Source organism: Lampetra fluviatilis, chromosome 56 (genome assembly GCF_964198595.1).
Source record: "Lampetra fluviatilis chromosome 56, kcLamFluv1.1, whole genome shotgun sequence".
Taxonomy (NCBI): Eukaryota; Metazoa; Chordata; class Hyperoartia; order Petromyzontiformes; family Petromyzontidae; genus Lampetra; species Lampetra fluviatilis.
This window is the reverse complement of record NC_136330.1, coordinates 78843-102753: the sequence shown is the minus strand read 5'-3', so window position 1 is coordinate 102753 and position 23911 is coordinate 78843. Positions and strand designations below refer to the sequence as shown.

Genomic DNA, 23911 nt, shown 5'->3' with positions numbered 1-23911 from the left:
TGTGGAGCTGAGTGGACTTTCTAAAGACTGGTACCAGCATTGTTAAGATTGCCTCGATGGAGGAGGCTCGTGAAGGACGCTACTGGGCATTTGGAGGTGGTTACCCTCCAACAATAACAGAAGGTAGAGGAGCGACGCTCGCAACAACGAGTGCCGGGCGGATAAATACAACAAGTCGGCACAGCAGAGGGCACAGGTGATGCATCTGCCAGTCATCTCAGTCAACCCATGGCACCTAGGTCTGTCCCGTCACCTCCTGATATTATATTTGGAGGAAACCATTGCGTATGGTGTGCCGTGTATGTGTGTGAATGTGTGTGCTTGCAGTGGGAAGTGGTAGTGTAGCGGTTAACGTTCCGCGTGACAAATGTGTTGACCCGGGTTTGATTCCCGCTCACAGTGAACAACAGTGCCGATTATCTGAACTGGTCCTGGGCCTCCCCTAGGGTCGACTCAGCCTCAAATGAGTACCTGGTGCGGTGTGTAAACATCACCACTAGGGAGACAAAGTTGGTTGGGTGTGGTGCTGGCCACCCACCGCCTTCATGGGTGTTCGCAAACAGCACTTGCTCCTATAGTCTGTTAAGGCTATGTGGGTGATATTTGTTTATATGTTTATGAATGTGTGTGTGCATTTAGGAGTCTGGTGGATACAGTGTACGCCCTACGGGACCAGGTTCAGGAGCTCAAACAGGTACGGTGCCCTCATTTACAAATACACAGATCCCTGTGTGAACTCTATGGGCTCTTGGGGCAAGTCCTGTTAGCAGTTCAGCTGGCACGACACGATGGGGTGGTGTGGGTAGCACTCCGCCTGGCCGCCTTTGTCCTCCCGTGGTTGTTTTCACATCGCACCAGGTATCGTTCTGTGTATACGAAAAGTGTTCCCCCTACAACATTCTCATAATCCCTTACTCCTGGTGAGAAGACAGGGCAGGCAATGCGGAATTCCAGAAGAGAACAGAGCAGGTGAGTGTTGTGGAAATTATCAGGAAAAAGGTTGCACTGGGTGGGACACGTGTGCAGGACAGGAGAGGGCCGATTTCTTAGACATCAGGGTGGTCTCCACATGCCTGGTGACCAAAAGGAAGAGAAGACCTACCTAAGGGCAGACATTGGGATACTGTCAGGGCAGACCTTGGAGGTCGTGTGTCGAATACGCAGCAGCTGCGGGATCTGGCGGACGAGAGAGAGCGTTTGTAGTGAGAAGCTACAGTGGCATCACTCTGCTTGACCCCTACCCCACCCCCTCGTGTGCGTCAGGAGTCCCAGAGGCTGCGTGTGACGCTGGAGGAAGAGAGCCGCGCACGCCAGGATCTGCAGAAGTTGCTGTTGAGGCACCTAAAGCCGAGTGGAGGGGAAGCGGTGTGGGACGAGGGCAGCACCTAGCCACTTCTACAACTCACCTCCATCGCTCGTCACCTCACTCACAACCTCACAGACTCATAGTCTCACCAACTGAATCAATTACTTTGTGTAAGCAATTCAAAGAGTCAGTGTTTGTTTGTCCAGTGTCACATCTCAATATTCCAAATTTTAAAGGCAAATGCAAGTTCATTTTTAAATCCTTAACTTTGTTTACTATACGTTAATAATAATCATCCGTGTCAAGATATTCAGATGAAGTGCGAGTCTCAGGGCTCTTGCTTGCCATGTTTGGCCACTTAGTTTGTAATTTTGGATGTAAACTGGAGTTCACGGAGAAACTCCACATATCAGAGAAGACTCCAGCACCCATACGTCTTAAAGCTACTTGCTGTACTGTCCCTTTGAGCCACCGCCTCCTTATCCCGCATCTTGTACTTTGCTGCACCCATCCCTGTGTGATCCACCGACCCTGTTTCACAGTCGTTGGTGAGAAGTGCTCAGCAGTAAATTTCGAAGTTTGAGAAGCGTCACGATTTGCTGCTCGTGTCCACTTGATGTGGATCCAGCTAGTACAGCTTGATCTCATTTGCCCCCCTGTAGCTGCAGAAGAGCAACCCTAAGGACTCGAGAACTTGTGAATCCTTGTATGGTGGGTCTCATTGCTATTTTGCTGCATGGTTAGTTTTAAACGTGTGGATTGTGTATTTATATCTTGATACCTCTCAGCCTGCTGTGAGAGAGCGCCGCTGTAAAGGGAAGTGCACGCACTTTGAGAATACAAAGGCCTCTGGCTCTGACCATTCACACTGAGCGCTGAGGATGCCTCCTTGTACAACACAGAAACTCGCTTCCCACAGCAGACGACGTGTGTCCGGGTCTCCCTCAATGACGAGCTATCACTAAAATGTAATTATGATTCCATCGTTTTTTCACTCTAACACAGGCGTTTGTCTCGAGTGGCAGATATTAGAGGCGAGCAATAATTAGTGTCCTCGACAAGAGACTGCGCTCGTTATGTCTTTGTGACGACGCAGTGAGACAAATCCGCCTTTTGACGAAGAGAAGAAATTTAACAAGCAAGTTGAAATGGCTCGTAATTGCATCTGCATTCGTCTTTACACTGTATTCACGTGGTGTGGGTGCTTGGGCTTTAAATGCCATCATCTCTGAGTAATCTGTGATTGTGGTAAAAACGAACAGTGTTGAATATGTGTGAAGGAACGCAACGCTCGGAGCTCTTGCTGTGGAGGACACTTGTTCTGGGCAGTGGCATTCAGAGTTGGGTGAGATCAGTATTAGGCAGCACGCAGCCAGTGGGATTGGACAGATGCAATAGAGAAGCAGACAGCGGCGTCTTATTGTTACCCAATACTCAGTGCGCACAGCGTGAGGGGTCCTGTGCCAAACGTGGAGCCACCGCAACATAAGAAACCCATTACTTCTTGACAGCGCACTTCCTGTGCTGTGTGAATTTACCAATCATTATTCACACATTCATCTCACAGAGCATTGAGCTTAGTCACCCACTAGGGATGCGACAATCCCCGTTTAGAACTCGTATGCGTGGCACTTATACGTTGAGGTCTGGGCTACAGATGGGATATTGAGTGCACCGTGAAGCCACATTATCCACTAATGGTTACTGTGCTGTGTTGCGAGATAAACACATTACTGACACCGCATATTCAACTCGTCCTGTGACCAAGTTGTGATTTCGTGCCTTAAAAAAAGTCAAGCCACCTACCTAACCTGTCAGAACATGTCCATAAAATTCCATCTAGGCGCACGTAAGCTACTTTAACGTGCCCAGGTATAGTGAGTATATGAATGTGAATTCATCCAGTAACACTGAATCGAGGACGTTTCCCTCGTTTGTCTTCTCAAAACCAATACATTATGATGTGTTCTGAACTCGGCTTCAAGACCGGTGATTGGAGGTGTGAAACACGATGCATAATGACATAAGTGACTCACCTCCAGCCTCAGTCACATTATCGTAGCTAGTCTTATCATTAGTATCTCATATCTCTGGACTGAATTACGTAGGTGTTATTGCCAGATAATGGGGGTCACTTGAATGGTTCGTCATCACCACTGCAGAAAGACAAATGGTACATCCCTGCTCCACACCAATGTTCTTTGGAGCGTGTGGGATAGGGGTGACGCTGTGATATATTGTGAGGCGTCTGTGCTGCTTGTGAACCTGGGAGGTCTGAGTGAGTAGTCGATGACCTATGAATCGGGATGCTAGAGCCATGAACAAGGACGGCGTGAGCTCCAAAAACGAAACGAACGGTGAGACGGGCCTGTTAAGTGCCGGAGGTTAGGCTAGAAGTGCAGGGTCAAGTGGGAGGGTTTGTGCTTGTGTCCGATGTCTAGTTGGTTATCCTTAGGGGTAGGGTTAGTGGCTCGCTGTCCATTTCGGATTGGGAGTGGAGCTGATGCCAGTTGGCTCGTGTGCCCCCTTCTTCCCCTGTCAATCTTAACACGCGTCCTGACGTTCGGCTTGTAGTTCTCTATCGCAGTTTCTGGTGCCCAAAGGCGTTTTACTGCAGCAATCTAAAACGCGTCGCGACTGAGAATCCCTCTGAGCAGGGTGGGATCAAGAAACGCAAACAGGCGGCTACTTTAAACTCGTCACAAATGTAAATTGAGTTGAGTCGGAAATCGGAATCTTAATTGCGTTACAAAATGTCCGTGCTGCTGTCGATGCCGTCACTCCACGGCTGCTGAGCTCGTGGCGTCCTGCAGCTGTGGACGGGACTCTGGATGCGTCATGGCAGCTCCTGCGAGTTGGTCTCAAGGGTTTCACGTTGAGACTTTACCACGTAACCATGAGAAGAACAGCTGATACCTGCATGAAGGTTTCACGTTGCTTTATTCTCCCTGGGGCTTGTTTCACCCGTCGCGTCCATTTCAAATGAAAAAGACTTGAAATCCTCTTAACATTTTCTTGATGCCCCCCCCCGGCCTCGTGTACAATGGTTTAACATGCAGTCACATTCAGACACTGTATACATCCACATTGTGAATGGAATTGCCATTGGGGTTGCGAATGAACTGGTCCTGTATGTGCCTTTTACTTGTGTTACAGGAGACAAGAACAGTTGTTTCGAGCAACTAAAGTGTCATTTTCTGCTTCGTCTGCAACTGAAAGTCATTCAGGTTATGAGAAACCTAGTTCAAGTTGCTTTGTGTAACTAGCCACAAATCCCAGGTTGCCTTTGTGAATCAAAGCAGGTTTGGAGCTTTCCTCAGTTACCCTCAAGGTGACACGAACGTGAACAATGCAGCCTCACACGGGTTGTGTAACAAAGATTCAATCTTGGAAAATTGCACTTTTGTTGCTCTGTTTAACCCGCATTGTTGGATTCCAACGCCTTTCATCCACTCTTAGCGCTGATCTCATCTGGTTTGTTATGATTGTGAGGAGACTGCTTAAATGGGAAAACTCTTTGGTTCTTTCGGTAAGTCACGTATAAAAAGAAAATAATAAATTTAATACTAGCATACGACGTTTCGATTGCAACACAAGCAATCATCAGGTATAAATGAAATAGAAACACAAATCTAGTATACTTAGAAATGTAATGTAATACAACAGAGTCGGATAACATAACAGTCAACACCCTACCTGGTTGATTACGTTCTTCCTGAGAATGCTAAATTTGAGAGAGAGATAAAACACAGAACCAGAGACATATAGACAGACATATAAGCAGACAGATATCACAGAGATACATAGAGAGAGACAAACAGGCACACAGAGAAACCACGCCTCTGTGTCGAGGCCTTAAATAGAGGGGGCGGGGGCGGAGAGAGAGGGAGGGGTTAGAGAAATTAGCATGTCAATGAGTGGCACGGTGAGTGGCACTCATTGTATACTAGATTTGTGTTTCTATTTCATTTATATCTGATTGCTTGTGTTGCAATCGAAACGTCGTATGCTAGTATTTAATTTATTATTTTCTTTTTATACGTGACTTTACCGAAAGAACCAAAAAGTAATTCCTGCAGTCACGAAAACTCCAAATTAAGTTTAAATGGGAAAAGCCTAATTTTGTGGAGCCACAAACTCATTCACTGGCCTCGCTGTGACCTGAAAGCCCTTCTCTGGGAACCAAAGTTGAGATGTCAGAGTGGTTCCGTAACCTCTCAGTCTCAACACCTCTCAACGTCAGGGTGAATTTGCAGCTTGAATTGCGTTTATGTTATGCGCATCATTAATGGTAGGTAATGGAGCCACCCTGGACTACAGACTTGGTCTGCAAATGAACTTTAGCGGTGACATTGCTGAGCAGTATCGCATTTGCTTTTTGCAGAGCTTCGCGGTTTGAATCAGCAAGGTGTCATGGTTAACACGATGGGTGTATTAACCATAAAATATGCGCCATCTGCTTCACAGTGAACTTTGAAAATTCCGTGATGTCATTTGGAGCAGAGTAGGCCATTGTGTGCCAAATTAGATAAATTACTCTGAAATCACTTAATTAGGAAACAACATTTTTCCCCCCCTGCTTGGCATGGCCATCCTGAAAATGTCACAGGATGAACAAAAGTAACTGTAAAAAACTGTAGCAGCAGCCAATTGAAGTGGCGATGTCAACACCACATGAATCCAATTATACTTGTTTAGCGATGTGAGGACTTTATCACGTAACCACGAGTAGAACAGATGATACCTGCATGAAAATGAAGCCTGGATTCTGATGCAAAATGCATAGAACAGGGAGCATTCTTCCTACTGCAAGTCCAGACAATGCTCCCTGGTGTTCCAGTTCCTTTGCAAATGTGCAAGTTTAACACTGTAGTCAGATTGGTATGTCTTATCAGGTGGTCGCCTAGGTTGATTCGGCCTGAAATAAGCACTTGAGTGAATGCTGGTGGTGCACACCTCCATCCTCATCCATTTACCTGCGAAAATCCACGTTCCTATGAGAGGGACCAGTGTATCCTTAAGTGAACACAAGGAGACCGTTGACTTCCCTGTAATAAGTACAGCTGCAGCAGGCGGTACTTATTTTACCAACCTTGAAGAGACGACAGTGGTGATGTGATGAAGGGGGGGGGGACAGTCGACCCTGACCAGGGTGTGAACTTACGGTCTGGAGGTCAGGAACTCTGCTCTATTGGCCGTGCTACTGTGAGCGGTGGTGTATCGCTTAAGTATTATGAATGATTTAATTTTAGCTGTGGATAATTGCCTCAAAGGCTCGTGTAATATCATACTGTTATATAAACTCTGCTTATAAATGTATACTTGGAGTTCTTCAGAGTTATTTTTTCTATTACGGTGTCTTTAATAAAGTTTTACTGGTGAATGCGCAAATGTATCTCGCAGTGTAATTATGGCGTGATGTTGTTTCCCGCTGAATTATATCCTCATTTACACCTCACTGAGGAAAATTATGAATGAGTTAATTATTGATTATCCTGTATATGATTTTGTTGAGAAAACTCACAGATTTAACTTGAGAGCAAGTAACAGTGGCGAGTCTGTAGCAAAGACTCGAGGGAAGCTCGTGGACTCCAGGGACACGGAGCTCGTGGACTCGGAGAATTACCTTCACGACTGAGACAGAATCGTGTAGATGTTGACGGTAAGGCTGTGGCGATGAAATTGGAAATTTGTCAATTGGGGGCCATCCATTTAGTACGTAAGCATGTAGGGGGGGGGTAACCCAAATGCTTTCGCTTGCGTATGGGGTGGGGGGTCTACTGACAATGTACGCATAGGAAACGGGGGGGGGGGGGGGGGGTGAAGCCTCGATAATTTGTCTACATTGCCATTCAAATGAGTTAGTCCCTGCGGTGGACTATCTGTTTGCTTTAACACGTTCATATTATTAATCATTGATCGTTTCTGCGTGGATTAAATATCGGCCGTTCTATAGGATTCGGGGGGGGGGGGGGTGTAAAAAGTCCACGTGCGTACAGGGCGAGGGTCAAGTTTTTACAGATTTTTGCGTACCTACTAAATGGATCGCCCCTTGCCTCAAGAGAGGGGACATTTATCAGATAAAAGAATGAAGTATAATACACCTGTAGTGTAATAGCGCCAGCTGGTGCCCAGCAGCGGCGACTGCGGTGGACACGGCTCCGTGTCGGCAGGGCGGAGGAACTGGGGCGAGGCCCATGGCAGACGCCGTCTGGAAGGCCCTGGGGCGGCTCGTGGGTTACAGAAGGGAGGGAGGAAGGAGCCAGGCCGCGCTGGGAGGCATAGAAGGCGCTGCTGGGAGCTCAGCAGGGTGCCGGTGTGGGGAGTAGACTCGTCTCGTCGTCGCTGTCGTCGTCTTGGCTGCTCGATGTCGCACGGCCGGAGAGTTGTTGGCTGTCTCGGGGTTGTGTTGAGGCTGGGCGACCACGGAGAGTGCGTGGGCGAACCTGCTCAGTTATGAAGGCGTTGAATAAAGGTGCCTCCTAGAACCCTCGTCTCCGAACCACTGACACACTACACATTGACACACTACACACTAACGCAGGGGTCCTCAAACTACGGCCCGCGGGCCACATGCGGCCCGCCGAGGACATTTATCCGGCCCGCCGGGTGTTTTTGCCGCCGCTGCCTGTCTGTTACTTATTTTCTACATGAGAAGGACGGTCATTGGTGGAAGAGGGAGAGGGGGCGGCCGCCGCCGATTGGCTGGCCGGCTGAAGCGCTGGATCATGGGAATTGTAGTCCGGCCGCAATCAAGCTTCAGGCGGTGGGAGGTACTGAACAGCGCAGCCGGACTACTACTCCACCTCCCAGGACTCAGAGGAAGCCAGGGCATGTGGGAGGGGCCGGCTGCACTGTGAACAAAACTGCAGGTATAATTAACGTTTTAATGGCACCCGCACCAGTGTGAGCCTGGGGTAAAAGCGGAGTTCCCCCAATCAGACTGCATTGATGGGCAGTGCAGTCTGTATGTCTCTGTGTGGGCAAAGTTATTGCTGGCATATTGTTTTTGTAGCGCTGTATATATATTGGTATTTTACTAATAGCAATTTTGACTCCCTAGGAAACAATGATGTCAAGAAAGAGAAAAATTGACTCGGAGTGTAGGATATTCAAAGAACAGTGGACTTATGATTACTTTTTCATGCAGTACAAGGAAAGAGCTGTGTGTCTGATATGCCAGAATATAGTGTCTGTGTTCAAAGAATACAATTTACGTCGACACTATGAAACTCAACATGAAGATAAATATGATTTTTTGGTCGGAGAAGTGAGAAAAGATAAAATATTAAAACTGAAAAATACATTAACAACTCAGCAAAATACTTTTGTGAAGCAAAAGCAGCTAAATATTTCATCACTGCGAGCAAGTTTTCAAGTTACCAAGCTAATAGCGTGCACTGGCAGACCATTCGTGGAGGGAGAATTTGTTAAAGAATGCCTTCTTTCTGTTGCCAAAGAGATGTGTCCAGAGAAGGCCGATTTATTTAGTACAGTGAGTCTTTCAGGACCTACAATTACACGGAGAATTGAAGAAATGGGAGACAATTTGCATCAGCATTTGCAAAACTCCACAAAAAAACTTTACTATTTTTCCTTGGCACTCGACGAAAGCAATGATGTTCGTGATTCTGCACAACTTCTAATTTTTATTCGTGGGACGAATGACTATTTCGAAGTCACAGAAGAGCTTGCTGCACTGCAAAGCATCAAAGGGACAACTACAGGAGAGGATATCTATGAAAAGGTTTGCCAAACTGTGAATGGTTTGGAGCTGAACTGGGCTAAACTAGCCAGTGTGACAACTGATGGTGCTCCTAGCATGTTGGGGTCTAAGAAAGGAGTAATTGCTCGCATTAACCAAGAGATGGACAAACATAACCATTTTCATCCAATAGTCATACACTGCCTCATCCACCAACAAGCGCTGTGTAGTAAATCACTGAAGTGGGACTCTGTTATGAAAATTGTGGTATCTTGTATTAACTTCATTAGAGCTACGTAGAAGGGAAGTAATAAAATAATAAAAATAAAACATAATAAAAATAATTCTCACGACGTTTCGGCCACAACGCAAGCAGCCGTCCTCAGGTGAAAACCAGGTCTGTCGACGCGACAGCGTCTGAACGAAACAGCACACGAGCTTGGAGCATATATATAAGCTGGGCGCCTTGACAAAGGAATTTGCATATCAAGAGGAATTTAGCATATTTATGGGAAATGCAAGTATGTGATTAGTACTACATATGCCCGTGCATTATGCAGGACTAGCAGCATCAAAGGGAGGGGATATGGGAAATGAAGGTATGTGAATAGTACTAATTATGCCCGTGCATTATGCAGGATTAGCAGCATCAAAGGGAGGGGTAGATTTAATAAAGGGAAGGAGTATTAATGCTACCCCTCCCTTTGATGCTGCTAATCCTGCATAATGCACGGGCATATGTAGTACTAATCACATTCCTGCATTTCCCATATCCCCTCCCTTTGATGCTGCTAGTCCTGCATAATGCACGGGCATATGTAGTACTAATCACATACCTGCATTTCCCATAAATATGCTAAATTCCTCTTGATATGCAATTTTTTTTGTCATGGCGCCCTTCCCCCCCACCCCTTCCAACCCAGCATATATATATGCTCCAAGCTCGTGTGCTGTTTCATTCAGACGCTGTCGTCTCGAAAGACCTGGTTTTCACCTGAGGACGGCTGCTTGCGTTGTGGCCGAAACGTCGTGAGAATTATTTTATTATGTTTTATTTTTATTATTTTATTACTTCCCTTCTACGTGACTTTACCGAAAGAACCAAGAAGATGAATCCCTGCAGTCACGAAAGCTTTAAATCGAAATTCATTAGAGCTCATGCACTAAACCACAGACAATTTCAGGAATTTCTGTCTGAGCTAAATGTTGACTATGAAGATGTTCTGTACCACACAGAAGTCTGTTGGCTGAGTCGAGGGAGAGTTTTGAAACGTTTCTATGACTTCCACAGATTACAGCTTTTCTGCTTTCAAAAAACAAAGAAGTACCAGAGCTCAATGATGCAGAATGGAAATGGCACCTTGCCTTTCTGACAGATGTAACAGAGCTACTCAACAGTTTCAATGTGCAACTTCAAGGAAAGGGGAAGCTCATCTGTGATATGCAATCACATGTCAAAGCATTTGAAATAAAATTAGGCCTCCTCATCAAACAAGTGAAGGAGGACAACTTCTGCCATCTCCCCACAACTCAAAATCTGTTAGCGGAAAAACCATTGATTGGTTGCATTCCCAAACAAAACATATGTGGATTCACTGGAAAAATTGCAAAAGGAGTTCCAATTTAGATTTAAAGAGCTTCATCTCCATGAACAGGACATACAGCTTTTCCGTAACCCATTTTCTATTGACATTGAAAATGTGGATACAATTTACCAAATGGAACTGGCTGAACTGCAGAATTGTGACTCTCTGAAAGACGCATTCAAGTCAAGCAGCCTTCATAATTTCTATGCATCTCTCTCCTCTGAGACATATCCTCATCTCAGGAACCATGCACTCAAAATGGCAACCCTCTTTGGCAGCACTTATGTCTGTGAACAGACTTTTTCCAGAATGAAACATTTGAAATCTCCAACCAGATCTAGACTAACGGATGCACACTTGCATCACTTGTTACGACTAGCAGTGACAAATATGGAACCGGACATTGACCATCTCATTAGCCAAAGGCAGGCCCATAGTTCCCATTAAAATACTGGCAAGTTTGTTGATTTAACTTTACTTGTTCTTCATTTTAAATATTGTATTTGTTCCCGTTTTGTTTCTTTACTTCAAAATAAGATATATGCAGTGTGCATAGGAATTTGTTCATAGTTTTTTTTAACTATAGTCCGGCCCTCCAACGGTCTGAGGGACAGTGAACTGGCCCCCTGTTTAAAAAGTTTGAGGACCCCTGCACTAACGCATGGTGAGATCGTGAGTCGAGAGGTATGGAGCCCAGCGGGGCGCTGAGAGCAAAGGGCAACCACGACGGCCACGTTGTCCGGCTCTCCCGTGGTTGTGGAGCTCCCCCCCGTGGTGGTTGTGATGGAGCTCCCCCCGTGGTTGTGGTGGTGGAGCTCCCCCCCGTGGTGGTTGTGGTGGAGCTCCCCCCCGTGGTGGTGGTGATGGAGCTCCCCCCCGTGGTGGTTGTGGTGGAGCTCCCCCCGTGGTGGTTGTGGTGGAGCTCCCCCCCGTGGTGGTTGTGATGGAGCTCCCCCCGTGGTGGTTGTGATGGAGCTCCCCTCGTGGTGGTTGTGGTGGAGCTCCTCCCGTGGTGGTTGTGGTGCAGCTCCCCCCGTGGTGGTGGTGGTGGAGCTCCCCCCCGTGGTGGTTGTGGTGGAGCTCCCCCCGTGGTGGTTGTGGTGGAGCTCCCCCCCGTGGTGGTGGAGCTCCCCCCCGCGGTGGTTGTGATGGAGCTCCCCCCGTGGTGGTGGAGCTCCCCCCGTGGTGGTGGTGGTGGAGCTCCCCCCCCGTGGTGGTTGTGGTGGAGCTCCCCCCGTGGTGGTTGTGGTGGAGCTCCCCCCCGTGGTGGTGGAGCTCCCCCCCGTGGTGGTTGTGGTGGAGCTCCCCCCGTGGTGGTTGTGATGGAGCTCCCCCCGTGGTGGTGGAGCTCCCCCCGTGGTGGTGGTGGAGCTCCCCCCCGTGGTGGTTGTGATGGAGCTCCCCCCGTGGTGGTGGTGGAGTTCCCCCCCGTGGTGGTGGAGCTCCCCCCCGTGGTGGTTGTGGTGGAGCTCCCCCCGTGGTGGTTGTGGTGGAGCTCCCCCCCGTGGTGGTGGAGCTCCCCCCCGTGGTGGTTGTGGTGGAGCTCCCCCCGTGGTGGTGGAGCTCCCCCCGTGGTGGTGGTGGAGCTCCCCCCCCGTGGTGGTTGTGGTGGAGCTCCCCCGTGGTGGTTGTGGTGGAGCTCCCCCCGTGGTGGTTGTGGTGGTGCTCCCCCCGTGGTGGTGGTGGAGCTCCCCCCGTGGTGGTTGTGGTGGAGCTCCCCCGTGGTGGTTGTGATGGAGCTCCCCCCGTGGTGGTGGAGCTCCCCCCCGTGGTGGTTGTGATGGAGCTCCCCCCGTGGTGGTTGTGGTGGAGCTCCCCCCGTGGTGGTTGTGATGGAGCTCCCCCCCGTGGTTGTGGTGGAGCTCCCCCGTGGTGGTTGTGGTGGAGCTCCCCCGTGGTGGTTGTGGTGGAGCTCCCCCCGTGGTGGTTGTGGTGGAGCTCTCCACGGGATGGTGGAGCTCCCCCGTGGTGGTTGTGGTGGAGCTCCCCCCGTGGTGGTTGTGGTGGAGCTCCCCCCGTGGTTGCAGGAGAGCGGCTGAAGCGCCGAGTGACCATGACGAGGCGAGTGGTGCAGCAGTGGAGAAGCGAACACACAAACATCTGCCGATATCTAAGAGACTCACGGTGAGAGCTGTAGGACACTAGAGGAGGGATGTGGCGACTGGAGGAGGAGTTTTTACTGGTGCGAGGGAGAGACGTGGTGAGCATTGCCCCTCACGGTGCCCGGGCACCACCACGATGATGATGATGAAACGATCTCACAAAGTTGACCGTAAAGCGACAAGTTAATAGTCATCACGGGTCCCTTCGTGGGACGTTGCAGAGTCATCATCGTGCATCGTTCCACGTGTCGCCAAGACCCGCTCACACACCGGGCAATTAATAAATGTCCCCACAAGACCCAACCTAAAAAATCCGGGACAGTCATCTCTGCTTGACGTCCTATTGACAAATGCCCCTCACAATTTCGCACTGACTGGTGTTCTAGGTAATAACCTTAGTGATCACTCCTTCATTTTTGGGGTGAGATCATCAGCCAGACACAAAGCCCCCCCTAAATTGGTTGAGAAGCACTCCATGAGACACTTCAGCATACAGGCATTTACTAATGATGTGCTTCACTCGGATATTGACAAGGTCTGTGATATTCCAAACCTGACTACGGCTTGGGAGACCTTCAGGTACACGTTTCTACAAATTCTTAACAAACATGCTCCGTTGGTTAAATTTAAAACTAAAGGCAATCGTCCACCATGGTTTGATCCTTTGATTACAAAACTCATGAAAACTAGAGACAAGGCTTGGGCATGTGCTCAGAAAAGTAATTTGGTTAATGACTGGCTAGAATACAGGATTTTAAGGAATAGATGCGTCAAAAAAATACGGCATGCAAAAAATGACTACTTCTCTTCTACTCTCCTTGAATCTCATGGAAATGCCAGGATTTTCTGGAAAACAATCAAATGTATCGAAAAGGCATCCAAAACAGATCATCTGCCCGTTCAGCTTAACCGAAATGGGGAATATTTTTCAGATCCCCAAAAAATAGTTGACAATTTTAACCTTCATTTTTCTGAAGCTGGTACCCTATTTGATAATCTATTGGGAGTCACCCCTGCTCATGCAAATTCCTACACCCCTATCCAAACATTAAGCGAATTTAGTTTTCAGCCAATCCACGAAAGTAATGTTCTGAAACAACTGTCCTTCCTCAAAGGGTCCTCCTCTACCGGAGCAGATAGTATTCCCGTCTTTGCTCTACTAAGTGTTGGTCACCTAATATACAAACCTATAGCCCATATTTTCAACCTGTCCATCAAAGAAGCATCAGTTCCTCTAGAATGGAAACATTCCTATGTTCGTCCACTTCACAAAGGGGGCCCTAAAGATGATCCAAATAACTACCGACCTATCTCAATTTTATCCCCGTTGATGAAAATTTTTGAAAAATTATTGAACTACCAAATTATCAGTTTCCTGTCCGCCAACAATCTATTACATCTAAAACAATCTGGGTTCCGAAAAAAATACAGCACCACATCTGCTGCATTAGACTCTATGAATCACATTTACAGTAGCCTTGATAATAAGCAGTACTGCGCCTGTCTTTTTCTTGACTTGTCCAAAGCTTTTGATACAGTAGACCACAACATCCTGCTTAGTAAAATAAGTTGCCTCGGTTTTTCCGAAAACACAGTAAAATGGTTAAAAAATTACCTCTTTTCTCGCACCCAAACTGTATTCACAGATGGTTGGAGGTCAAACAGTGTTAAGATAACAAAAGGGGTTCCACAGGGTTCCATTCTCGGCCCCCTCTTGTTCTCTCTTTATGTAAATGACTTGGGCACTGAACTGGATTATTCCAGGGTAAATCTTTTTGCAGATGACACGGTACTAATTACTGCTGGCCGCTCTCCGGATGACGTGATTGCTAAGCTCCAGAGTGATTTCAACAAACTACAACATCAGCTAGTTGCTCTTAAACTAGTCCTAAATCCTGCCAAAACCAAGGTGCTATGCTTCTCACCAGGACTAAAGCGGGAAGTTATTTTCCCCAAATTACATTCCTTAAATAATGATCAAATAGAGCAAGTTAAGATCTATAAGTATCTTGGGATCATCCTGGATTCAAAACTGAATTTTGAAGATCACATTGATTATATTGGGAAAAAGACAAAAATTAAAATTGGTTTTCTATATCGACACAAGCACTGCTTCCCCCCTATTTTCCGTTTGGAATTGATTAAAGCTACCATACTGCCTCTACTTGATTACTGTGACATTGTTTATAAATCAGCCCCAAGTACTGTACTGAAGAAGCTTGACTCAATGTATCACTCGGCCTTAAGATTTGCATTGAACTGCCCATATAGGACTCACCACTGTGATCTCTACATTGGGTCAAACTTAACATCTCTGAATGTTCGACGGCTTGTGCACCAGATCTTATTTATTCATGATGTACTTGCAAAAGAATCTGCTGATTACCTGCTGGATCTCATCTCTGTTTCAAAGAACAAATTTGACCTAAGGTCTACACTCATTTACCAGCTTAATATTCCCTATTGCCGTACATATACTGGAGGAAGGGCCTTTGCTATTGATGCCCCCAGGGTCTGGAATGCTGTTGCCAATAAATTGAAACTTGAGTCACTACCTATGAGATCTTCACTCAAAACTGCTCTAGAGGAGTTGTACACCCCTAGCTGCCAGTGCTATTCAGTGACCTAAAATAAAATGTTTCGCTCCGGATGATCGCTACAAAGTATGACCTGTGTTTTGATTTAGTGTGCTGATCTTAAAGGTGGAGTGACTCATGCAGCCAGCTATGGCTGCAGGGTTTTGGTAGTACATGTTGTTTATGCCATTTATTGTGAAAATTCTGTCACAGTTCCTATGATTGCTTTTTCATTGCTTTCATGGCTTTATTTTGGTGATTTCGAAAAGTGTATTGGTTTAGCCATGTTTGTTTGTTGTAGTACAGAGTTAGACTGATGGCCTTAATCTAAGCTGTCTTGTGGTTGTTGTTGTTGTTTGACTTGCATCCCACTGGGATTTTTGCACACAGTGTTGGTGTACGGTGTTTTTTCTGCAATGTTTTGCTGTCTTTTCTTGGATTTTCTGTTTGCACTTAGTCACATATTCACTTTAAGATGTTTTTTGTTCATGTTTTTGTTTTTTGTTTGTTGCGGTTGCACCCGATTCAAGAGCTGAATGGCTCACAGGGCTATACCTAATAAATGAACTTGAACTTGCCAGCTTAATCAGCTTCGTGCTGTCACCCATCAAGTCGATGCCGGCGCTGTTCGAGACGCGGTGTGCGGCGCATTAGGCAATGGATCATCCAGTTCTAAGCATCCTCAAAGTTAAAGTGGCAACTAATGCGCGGCTCGCTAAAATATATTGAGTATTTAAAGATCCAAATTGGACCTCCGTGAGGGAAAGTTCTCCCAGCCCCCCGCACTTTCAGTGCTACATCCGGGCACTCCTCGCCAGTTGATGCTTCCCGCCAATCCGCGATGACGCAACGCGCTAAAAATAACCTTGACGTGACGTCACCACCAGCTAGAGCCCCGCCCTTGGACCCGCCCCTCCTCGGGTTATTTATTTATTTCGCGCTTCCCGTCATGCTTTGTGCCGCAGTGGTGGCCATCTTAGAGTCGCCTACAAAGGAGCGCGAGCGGCAACGTCAAGAAGCGACAACAATAACAACAAACACCCAGAAACAACAACAACGATAACCACGGCCACGATACACAACAGCATAGGCATCAGCAGCAGCAGCCACTCACAACAGCCACTCGTGCCGCGACTCTAGACGCAGCCACGCGCGGCGCGCACGGCCACGCGGCGCGCAGCCCCCCCCCGGGCCGCGGTTCATGTTGATGCTGCGCGCCGAGGGGAGCGCGGGGGCCACGGAGCAGCAGGGAGAGAGGGCGGCAGCAGCAGCAGCAGCGGCAGCAGCGGGGAGAGGGCAGGAGGTGGCAGGGTTTAGCCACAGCCCTCTAGGACAGGTCTCAGGCCAGGGCTCGGGGAAAGACTCGGGGCAAGCGCAGCAGCAGCAGCAGGGTTCAGCGCAGGTGTCTGGCTCGGGGAAAGACTCTGGGCAGGGGTTGGAGCCGAGTCCGGGACAGGCCCAACTCCACTCGGCTCTGCAGTCGCCCCACGGCACCGCGCACCACGCCGCCAAGAGGTTCAAGGGGCAGCAGTGCGACATGGACGAGGGGCAGCAGAACCAGCGCAGGGCGACCATCTCGGCGCTCGGCCACACGAATGGCCTCACCAAGGCGGCCGCGGGCGGCAGCAGCGGCAACAACAAACCCGGCTCGGCCAAGAAGCTCGTCATCAAGAACTTCAGAGGTGCGGGCCCAGGCTGCTCTGCCGTGTGTTCGTGTGTGGTGGTGATGGAGTGGTTCGGGCACCGCACGACGACCTCGGCCATCCGAGTTCGACTCCAGGCCAATGGTTTTATCAGTGGCGTGTGGTGGCAGTATGTGGCCTGATCGAACCTATTCTACTGTTCCCCGAGGTCGACCAAGCCACTGTCGTGTAAGCATCGCCACTGGGGATACAAAGGCTGCCTGGCGTGGTCCTGGCCACACCACCCCCTGGTGCAGCATTCCGGCCCCTTAATATTTGCTCTCTAGCACCACTTTTCCCACCCCAGTTTAAAGGCTACATGAAGGATCTTGTGCTGTTGTATGTGTGAGTGAGTGTGTGCATAAAGGATCGCACCTCCGATGAGTACGGTTGGCTACGTGCTGATCGGAGGTGCGAAAGAAGTTCACCATACACAATACATACAAACGAGTGTCGGATCTGATTCCTTGCTAAACCGTGAAGGCCCCGCTAGGTGGACTCGGCCTAAAAGAGCGAGGAAGAGTTAGTGGAGTTCACTTCGGGTCGTCTGTACTGCGTTGTGACGATGACACTGGTAACTTGTTCAACTCTTGTCAGCCCTGAGATGTAAACACCGCATTCACATGGCGGGGACCAGGCATCAATGGGGAATGGGTTTCGTTTGTGACATTGTTTAGTGTGTGTATCGTATTTGTCCATTTGTGTTATTGTGTAGTGAGGATTGCGAGCGTTTCAGTAATCGTGTGTATACTATTTAATTATATTTTGTGTATATCTAGTAGTAATGTATGTGTTCCTATGGGTGATTTGCAGAGGTGGGACAAAGTCATTGTTATGCAAGTCCAAGTCGAGTCGCAAGTCATCAAATTCATGACTCGAGTCTGACTCGAGTCCAAGTCACATGACTCGAGTCCACATCTCATAGGTGGGACAAAGTCATTGTTATGCAAGTCCAAGTCGAGTCGCAAGTCATCAAATTCATGACTCGAGTCTGACTCGAGTCCAAGTCACATGACTCGAGTCCACACCTCTGGTGATTTGTTTGTTTAATGGTGTGTGTTTTAGTGACATCATTTGTGTATGTGTTAGTAATGCTGTTTCGTCTGTATTGTTAATGGTGTTTCTTTGTCATGGTGTTTGTGATAGTGAAGGTGTTTGTATTTCTGCATGAGTGTTTGTTATGGTGTTTTGTATAACTATCTGGGTGTATCTGATCGTAATGGCGTGTCTGTGATCGTCGTGGTGTGTGTATCTCTATGGCAGCAATGTGTGTTTAACTCTGCGATAGTGAATGTGTACCAGTGTCAAATCAATGACGTCACTAGTCTAATGTCGTAGTGGTGGGTCACGCTTGTATTGTTTTTGGGTTATGAAACATTTTTACTTTCCTGCTCGTAAAATAGTTCCAGTGATCACATTTTACACAAGTGCGATGTTAATCTCTGTCACTTAGTTTCTTTAGTTTCCAACACAGATGCCAATAAACAGGCACTGCCCTCAATCACGGCCCTTGTATCTACGTGACCCCCCCGCCCTCCCTCATCACCTAGGCAGCCCTGTCGAGCGAACCCGGCAGGGGATCTAGGCAAAAAGAGGGGCTTGAAACTTGCTAGGCCTTTAAATAAAACACAAGCATCCAGGCATTTGAATAGATTTGTAATACCAACATAACGTATGACAAATAATTATTGTAGCTGTGTTACATTCATGAAGACATTAATAAGTGTTTCATATGAGATGTCTTATCGCTGTACTATCCACCTATAGTTATACATGCTGGACCAGGCTTACATGACGACCACGTTGTGTATATTAGGTCGTGTTGGATTTAGTGTCTTGTTTTCGCAGTGTTGGGTAGTATTGTGGTCAGTGTATTGTTTAGGTTGTGTTGGGTTTAGTATGCTTTAGGTAATGTTGGGTTGTATTTGGTTCCGTGTGATGTTTAGGTAGTTTAGGCAGTGTTTTGTATTGTTTGGTTGTGTTGGGTAGTTTTTGTTAAAGTTGCTTTATGATCAGATTTGTTCTGTTGGGTTCTATTTTCTTTTGTTTTCACTTTTATTGTGTTATATTTGTTTGTCATGTTGTGCTGTGTGATGGAATGTCTTATATGTGACGCGTTCGCACGCAATCCTCACGACACAAACTCGGCCACGATGCTCCCAGGCAGTGAGCGGAGCTTTCCTCACTCACGTGACCATAAATAACTTTCCCTGAGCCGCAGTCAGAGGCCGGCATGACTGAGTTAGGACATTTCTCCATCGCTTCACACGGGGCTCACAACTGCTCACTCAGCCTCACACGGGGGCTCACTCACAACAACAACCGCCATTCGCCACTAAGTAGCGGTGACGTCACCACGACGCTTGTGCCAGGCCCATGTGCACCTTGAGGCCACGTGAAGTGTCGAACGCCCGCTGGCAGGAGGTCACGAGGCAGACCCAGGTGCCACGGGTCAACTGACTGAGATGACCGAGATGACTGGCTGATGCACCACCTGTGCCCCCCGAGCGGTGCTCCGCTCGTTGTTGTGAGCGTCGCTCCTCCGCCCTCCGTTGTTGTTGGAGGGCGACTGCTTCCAACTGCCCAGCAGCGTCTTTCACGAGCCTCCTCCACAGAGGCCGATTTTGACACCGCTGGGACCAGTCATCGGCATGTCCACTCAGCTCCACATCCTCCTGTACCACATCACTCTATCTCTTCTCTAGCCCGTGCCGCGCCCGTATAGCCCCCTCTGTCCGGCCAAACAAAAGCTGTTTAAGCATGCGGTGACTGGGCATGCGGGCTACATGACCCAGCCAACGCAGCCTTGCCTGCCGGAGGAGCTCACCGATGGGACTTTGCTCCGATCTTTCAAAGATTTGTGAGCTCCTCACACAATCCAGCCTGCTTAAACCCAGTATGGATCATAGGCAGGCCAGCCTAAATGTTTCCAATCGGCGAAGATACTGCATTAGGGGGGTCCATGTTTCGCTAGCGTACAGAAGGGAGGGAATGACCGTGGCCGAGAAGACTTGAAGCTTCGTGCGGAGCGACAGACCAGGTAGCTTCCACACAGCGTTACGCAACCGATGAAAAGATAATGCCGCTCAACTGATTCTGAGTGAGACCTGTGCTGTCAAACCGGAGCCGGTCATGAGCACACTGCCCAGGTATGGGAAACTCTCCACTCTCTCCACAACTGACCCCATCACCGATTGGGAGTTGTGGGGGTGGAGTGCCCGATGGTACAAAATACCCAGGCAAGTGCTTAGTTTTGGTGGGGCTGATAGTAAGGCCCCACCTCTTAGTGGCACGCTCCAGTTTCAGCAGCAGCGCCTCCAACTCCTCCTCTGAGTGAGCGTCAATTACCAGATCATCGGCATACATAATGTGGTTGACCACACCCGGGCATCGATCAGCCTCCCATTGTATCTTTACCAGATGGAAATTCCTCTGGTACAGCCATCAAAGGCTTCACGAACTACATGGTCGAAAAATATGTTAAATAATGTTGGAGCCAGAGGACATCCCTGTCGCACCAACTCCCGGCCACGTAGTTTTAACCGGGCCCGCTCACCATCATGAAGGTCCTTAATGATCGTAAGCAGAGGGTCAGGGACTCCGAAAGCACGAAGAACAACCCAGAGCCCAGGCCTACTGATGGTATCATAGGCCTGGACCAGGTCAATAAAGCAAAGATGTAGGTCTTGTTGGAATTCCCTACACCTCAACTGTAGCAAACGGACAGAGAATATGGCATCTGTACAGGACCGCCCATTCCTGAAACCACATTGGGGCTCCCCAAGCCTCTCCTCAGCGTGGCACACTGAGGAGTGAGATGCCCCTGTAGTTGTTACAGTCTGTGCGGTCACACTTCTTAGAGGGGACCACCAGGGCATCCTTCCAATCCTGTGGAACCCGTCCAGTGGTCCATACTGTTGTTATGATGTCATGTAGGGCAGTCTGTGCACAAACGCCACCCTCCATCAGCATTTTGCTTGGGAGATTATCTCTGTCCGGTGCCTTTCCTGGTCTCAGACTCTGGATCGCCTTCAGTACTTCCTCAACAGATGGCACCTCAGTCAGCCACTCACAGGGGATGACTTTTTCCAATATTTGAGGCACGGCAGCCTCAGCAGGGTCATCCCCACTTTTGTCCCACGATGTTTTCCATGTCGAGGGATTTCCCCTCCCCCAGGACTTAACAGAAATGCTCAGCAAATCTGCAAACGTGTTCCTGGGGGTCGGAGATTGAATCACCGTTTTTTCCCCTAATGATGTTAATAGGTGTGGCACTGCAGGTTACTTTTTTGTTGGAGTTAAATAGGGATTTGTGATCGCAGGCCATTGAGGCAGACTCCATCTTCTCAGCAACCCGCGACCACCACCCATCCTTGCAGCGCCTCACAGCTCTCCGAACCTCCGAGCGAAGGCTGTGGTAAGCCTCCTCATTCTCTGACGTGGGATGCTGTAGACGATTAGAGTGGGCCTGTCGCTTTTTCTCAGCCAGCTTGAACACCTCCTCTGTCAGCCAGGGTCTCTGGGGAGGTCTGGACTGCGTACCCAAAGCAGCCACTGCAGCTGCCTGAGTCACAGTCCTAAACCTCACCCATTTACACTCGAAATCTGGAGGAGTGGGGGACGATGCCAACCCCAGTCGCAAGCGATTATGAAATTCTAGCTTGCAACTTTCATCAGCTGAGACCAGGCCACCTTAGATTTGAATGGGGTTCTGGGTGTACACCCACCACCGGAGTGGAAGAATGGCAGGCGCATCTTACAGATGACAAGTCGATGGTCAGAGGGCAGATCAGCTCCACGGTAGGTCCTGGTGTCAAGGACATGGGCCCGCATCCGCTGTTCTGTCACTATGTAGTCCAGCAGATGTTCTTGCTTGGACCCGGCATGCATCCATGATGTTGTGTGGATGCGCCGATGCTGGAACAGCGTGTTGGTAATTACAAGCCCATGGGCTGCACGAAAATCTAGCGGTCTCCTATCGTTGTTATTGAGGTGATCTGACCCATGCCTTCCTATCACTCCAGACCAGGTGCCAGCATCATGACCAACTCGGGCATTAAAGTCACCCAACAAGATGACTCTTTCCCGAGTGGCTACTTTAGCTAGCACTTGTGACAGGAGGACATAGAAGGCATCTGACTCATCAGCCTTGCCTGTATCCCTCCACGGATGTTCGTCTTCGGTGGGGGCATAAGTAACCACGACCACCACTCCTCGTCTCCGGTTGATGGGAAGGCGAGCCCAAAGTAGCCTGGGGCTTACAGCTTCCCACACCTCACCGCCACGCTCCCACGCCCCCTTCATTCTTTTGTTCAGAAGAAGAGCCACTCCCTGTTGTTTGGCAGTCTCCTGCCCCGAGTGTAGGACTGTCCACCCCTCATGGTGGGAGGAGCCAGAGCCGGTCCGCCGGACCTCCTGAATGCCACAGAGATCCAGGCAGTACCGGTCCAGCTCCTGACAGAGGAGTGGCAGCCTCTCCTCTGCAGTAAGTGTTCGACATTCCACGTGGCCATCCGTAGTGGCTTTTTGTTGTTTCTGGAGGAGCCCCGAGATTCAATCTCCTGGCTCCGCCAAATGGGGTTTGGCCAGGAGACGTCATAGACACCTGTCCCCTCGGGGCCTCCGGCACAAGCTTATCACTCACAGCCACTCCCTCGCAGCTTCACTGCTAACAGCATCACACTGGACGCATAGCTACTTCTTCACAGCCCCACACGGGGCTTTCAGCCTTACACGGAGTTCACCGCTCAGTCAATCACATCTGCAACCTCGCACTGGCAGCAGTGGTTTGAAGAATTGGGCGTAACTGTGACATGGGACAGTCCTTTGCACCATCTCCCACTGTGGCCTAGTAAGCCTTCCAGGGATGGGCCACCTTTGCCCAGAAGGAATCTAGGCGAGGTTGAGGTGGAGTGATAAGTGAGTAGTTTTTGAATGTGATATAGGCCTTGCATTTGTGAATTTCAAATCGGTTCTTCAGTACCATTTTAACTTTTTATTTTATATGGCATCAAGATTTCAGAAAATTTTGTTAGTTTATTCAGTTTACAGGTATTAAACGGAGCCCATAGCCTAGGAGCGGAACTGTCAATGCAAACGGCTCCTGCCGGAGGTGAACATTTGAGGTGTTGAGAAGTCTTTGTAAAAATCTGAATGTTTGGATTGTGCCTCATTGACGAAGATCAGGGCTCAGGCTTGGAAGCATGGGGCACCTTTTGATCCAGTCTCTCCATCTCCTGCTCTTGACGAACCCAAATGTATGGACGCTTGTAGTTTTCAGTATTTTATATCTTCAGTCAGGAAAGCCCCACTGCACCTTTTATGATGTCTTTATTTAAGGATGAAGCATCTTCATTCTTAATAGGAAACACTAAACTGGTTCCAACATCACATTTACCCACCAGGCCTTTTGATGCTATTAATGGACCCGAAGCTCCTCATTGAGACATCCTCATTGCTTGGACACCAATCCATGTCACATGAGGTGTAATTATTATTTATCTTAGGATAAACCCACTGAGAATTTCATCTTATTTCATGTGGCATTGGCTATTGTATGAATCTGACTGATGTATGGTGCATGCGTATATTGTGAGTGCTCAATGGAGTTTTCAATTCATCATGGCAGCTTCCATGTTTTCATGTCAGTAGCCTGGGTGTGCAAGTTGAGTTGCTTCACAGAACTATGCTCTTCGTTAATATGGGGATAGTGGCACTCTTTAGGTGAAATGTGAGCACTTTAAAGCCTACAACTTTTGGTTTACTATTTTTATTTTACCAGGGAAACCCCACTGAGCTATATAGCTACCTAACTACAAGTAATAGCTCAACGAAGTGGCTTAAGTGGAAATGTATAGCAGCCAAATACTGTCAACGCATGTTTCACGCGATCACGGGGAGAACACACAAACTCCAATTATATAGGCGTCAGGATCGGGATCGAACCCACGGCAT

General features: G+C 48.4%; 2 protein-coding genes across 4 annotated transcripts in view; both read left to right on the top strand.

The window, feature by feature from the left end:
* The window catches only part of LOC144950036 (rho guanine nucleotide exchange factor 7-like), a 78772-nt gene extending 72057 nt beyond the window's left edge, over positions 1-6715 (top strand). For both annotated transcript variants that reach the window (XM_078880006.1, XM_078880004.1), the window contains exons 21-22: positions 640-694; positions 1264-6715. In XM_078880006.1, the coding sequence (XP_078736132.1) occupies positions 640-694; positions 1264-1389 (181 nt within the window). In that variant the 3' untranslated portion in view covers positions 1390-6715. The remainder of the gene's footprint in view (positions 1-639; positions 695-1263) is intronic.
* Positions 6716-16224: 9509 nt separating this feature from the next.
* The window catches only part of LOC144950035 (cullin-4A-like), a 35338-nt gene continuing 27651 nt past the window's right edge, over positions 16225-23911 (top strand). For both annotated transcript variants that reach the window (XM_078879999.1, XM_078879998.1), the window contains exon 1: positions 16225-16957. In XM_078879999.1, the coding sequence (XP_078736125.1) occupies positions 16477-16957 (481 nt within the window). In that variant the 5' untranslated portion in view covers positions 16225-16476. The remainder of the gene's footprint in view (positions 16958-23911) is intronic.